General features: G+C 43.9%; 1 protein-coding gene across 1 annotated transcript; it reads right to left on the reverse strand.

Annotated features, from left to right (window-relative positions):
- Positions 1-589: 589 nt before the first annotated feature.
- On the reverse strand, positions 590-1,524 carry LOC104268140 (taste receptor type 2 member 123-like; the record flags this gene model as incomplete). Its single annotated transcript, XM_009865789.1, has 1 exon — positions 590-1,524. A coding segment is annotated over exon 1 (935 nt), but the record flags the coding sequence as incomplete, so codon positions are not given.
- Between the last annotated feature and the right edge of the window lie 1,151 nt (positions 1,525-2,675).

Genomic DNA, 2,675 nt, shown 5'->3' on the forward strand with positions numbered 1-2,675 from the left:
CACCGGATGGTCTTTATCAGATATCCCTTCCAGTCAGTGCCTTTGTTGATTGCCTTCATTCCTTCAGGGCTGGCGCTGGACAACCCCCCCTTATCTTGTATATCTTAGGCCTCTGAATAACTACCGCCCAATGATCCCCTCAGGACCCCCCCCCGCCACCCCCAGCTTGTTCTTTCACAGCTTTGCTGGGTGTCGCCCTTCTCAAGGCCCAAACACAAACATTTATTAATTTATCACAACACATAGATCGGGCTCACGACAATTGATTCTAATTCAAAAGCACGGTAAGGCAGACAATATAACAAAAATCCAGGAAAAAGGCTGAACAAGCAATGCACCTCAATAACCCAATAACAAGGAATAATAAAGGACACCTAAACACAATATTAAGACTGTTTTCCTTGCATCAGTAATGCTTCAGCATTTATCCTTGCACTGACTGTCATATCCACTCTCTGCTGGAGAAACCAGTGGCTGGGGGGCGGGGCTGACTTAATATGGTGTTTAGATGTCCTTTATTAGAGATAAATTTTTCTACAATGAAACATGAATGTTTTTAATGGACTCCACCTTTTCTTACAGTTCCTACCTCCTGCAAACCTTGCACTTCACACGGGATAGAGTTTTCAGCAGCGTCTTTTCCAGTTTGGGGTTGCTCAAAATCAGATTAAGGGAATGGACAACTGGAAAAACATACTGAAAGACTAAAATGAAAAATGTCACAAAATCATCCTGCTTCAAGAGATGAATCACTGTCAAGATCAAACATGTAAAGTTAGAGGTGTAAAGGAAGAGGAAGAGCATAATATTTTTCATTGCTTTGATGTGAGCAACCACGCTGATGTTCTTCACCGATTTTGTCTGCATGTTGCTTTTGTGTCTCCAGAGAGAAAAGAGGAGGAGAAGGGCAGACGAGATCACTACCATGAATGCAGAGGAAAATACAAAGCTGAAGATGACAAGCAGAGCCATAGTATGTTCATCCATTCTGATAGTCAATTTCCATGAATCTCCTTGCCTGGTGGAATTGAAATAGTTATAGAGTGTTTTATCAGTCATGTCATAGGCAACGATGCTGAAGATCAGGGATAAAAACACTGAACTCAAGAATAGGTATGGCACAATTTTGTCAATTTTTGCTTTCAAGTAGATGAAGAAGATGTGCCTGAAATTTACAATTTTTATACAATAGAAACCACAAAGACAGGCAGAAACCCAGAGATTGGAAGCGACAAAAAAGCTTTGAATAGCTGCAAGGAGTTGGGGTATGGGGTGAACAAAAATGCACCAGGAATAAATAGATACAAGAAATGTATATACCCATGAAATGCACAAATACAAAAACCTGCAGCATCCCAGAAACAGCAAGATCTTCTCAAAAGAGCTAAAGCTTCTCTTTTTGACCCAAGAAATAGAAAGCATAGAAATGATGAAAGCATTTATCCACAGGCCAGCAAATGCCTGAAACGTGATGAGGACCGTAGCTGTGGTTCTGTAAGAAGTGACATTAACTTCATCTTTCATCCTCCAGGGTGGGAAGCAACGCTGAGCCACAGAATGAAGTTGTTGCACCAAGGCTGAGCACAGGTCGGCAGCTGCTGTTTGCTGAGTGTCACGTATGGAAAGAGGAGCTTTATAGAGTTGTTGTTGCTGGGGATTGTGGTGCTGCTCCTATTCGGAGCAGGGCAGGTGCGGGAATGTAAATGTGCTGGGTGTCTCCTTACGTGCTATCAGTTCCCAAACCTTCCGGTTAATGTCCGAGATGCACTGATTCCCAGACCAGGATTAAGGTAAATCAACACCAGGGCTTCTAATGTTACTTTTACTTATCCACATTAGTAGGTGTTAATAGCTGACAAGCATGAAGTTCAGTTGCCCAGTTAGCGAACACCTCAACTCACAGCAAATTGTGTATAAGCACATATATCTATAACCTGTGGTAGTGACCTTGTGGTACATAAGTTTTTTGTGTTATGCAGTGCTCACAGGGAGGGATGCGTTCAGCAAAGCACAGTGAGGGGAATCTTTATCCCCTTTCCCTGCAGAGTCCAGGAGCTGCAAAATTCAACTCAGATGCTGGAAATTTGATTTTCACCATCTGAGGGCATGGCAATCTCTGTAGAATTTTCCCAGGGGTAATGCCTTAGTTGTAAGTGAATAACCGCAGGCTGGGGTGAAGGCATTGACAGATAAGCAGGAGTTTCATTTAAAGTGAAGCATTCAGAGGGAAAAAAAGTCCTTGTGTGAGGGTTCAAAACTCATCATCTCGAATGTGAGGATGGGACCCTGCTGGGCTCCCTCAGCACTCAAATACTGAATTACAATCAAATGTTTGTGACCATCTTCTACATCCCGAAGGTGTAAAGTCCAGCACAGGTGTATCTTCATCACCTGTTTTGCTGCCTTTCAGAAAGTCAGAGTTGGTCAAGATCCAAAACGATGACATTGGCTTGACATTGCCTGCGGAGTGATGTGGGCTGGACCCCGGCTCACTTTGCGGCTAAGTCAGGGAGTCTGGGGTTGCTTCATAGCCTTCATTCCCTGCACGCTGCCATGGATGTGGTCAGCCTCTTCGGTGACACTCCCAAGAGGCTGGTGGAAATCTACGGCCACCAAGAATGCCTCACGTTCCTAGAAACGTGAATAGTGATGGCTGATCCCACTGTGGCAGCTGA

The sequence above is a fragment of the Apaloderma vittatum genome, unplaced genomic scaffold, assembly GCF_000703405.1.
Source record: "Apaloderma vittatum isolate BGI_N311 unplaced genomic scaffold, ASM70340v1 scaffold11293, whole genome shotgun sequence".
Taxonomy (NCBI): Eukaryota; Metazoa; Chordata; class Aves; order Trogoniformes; family Trogonidae; genus Apaloderma; species Apaloderma vittatum.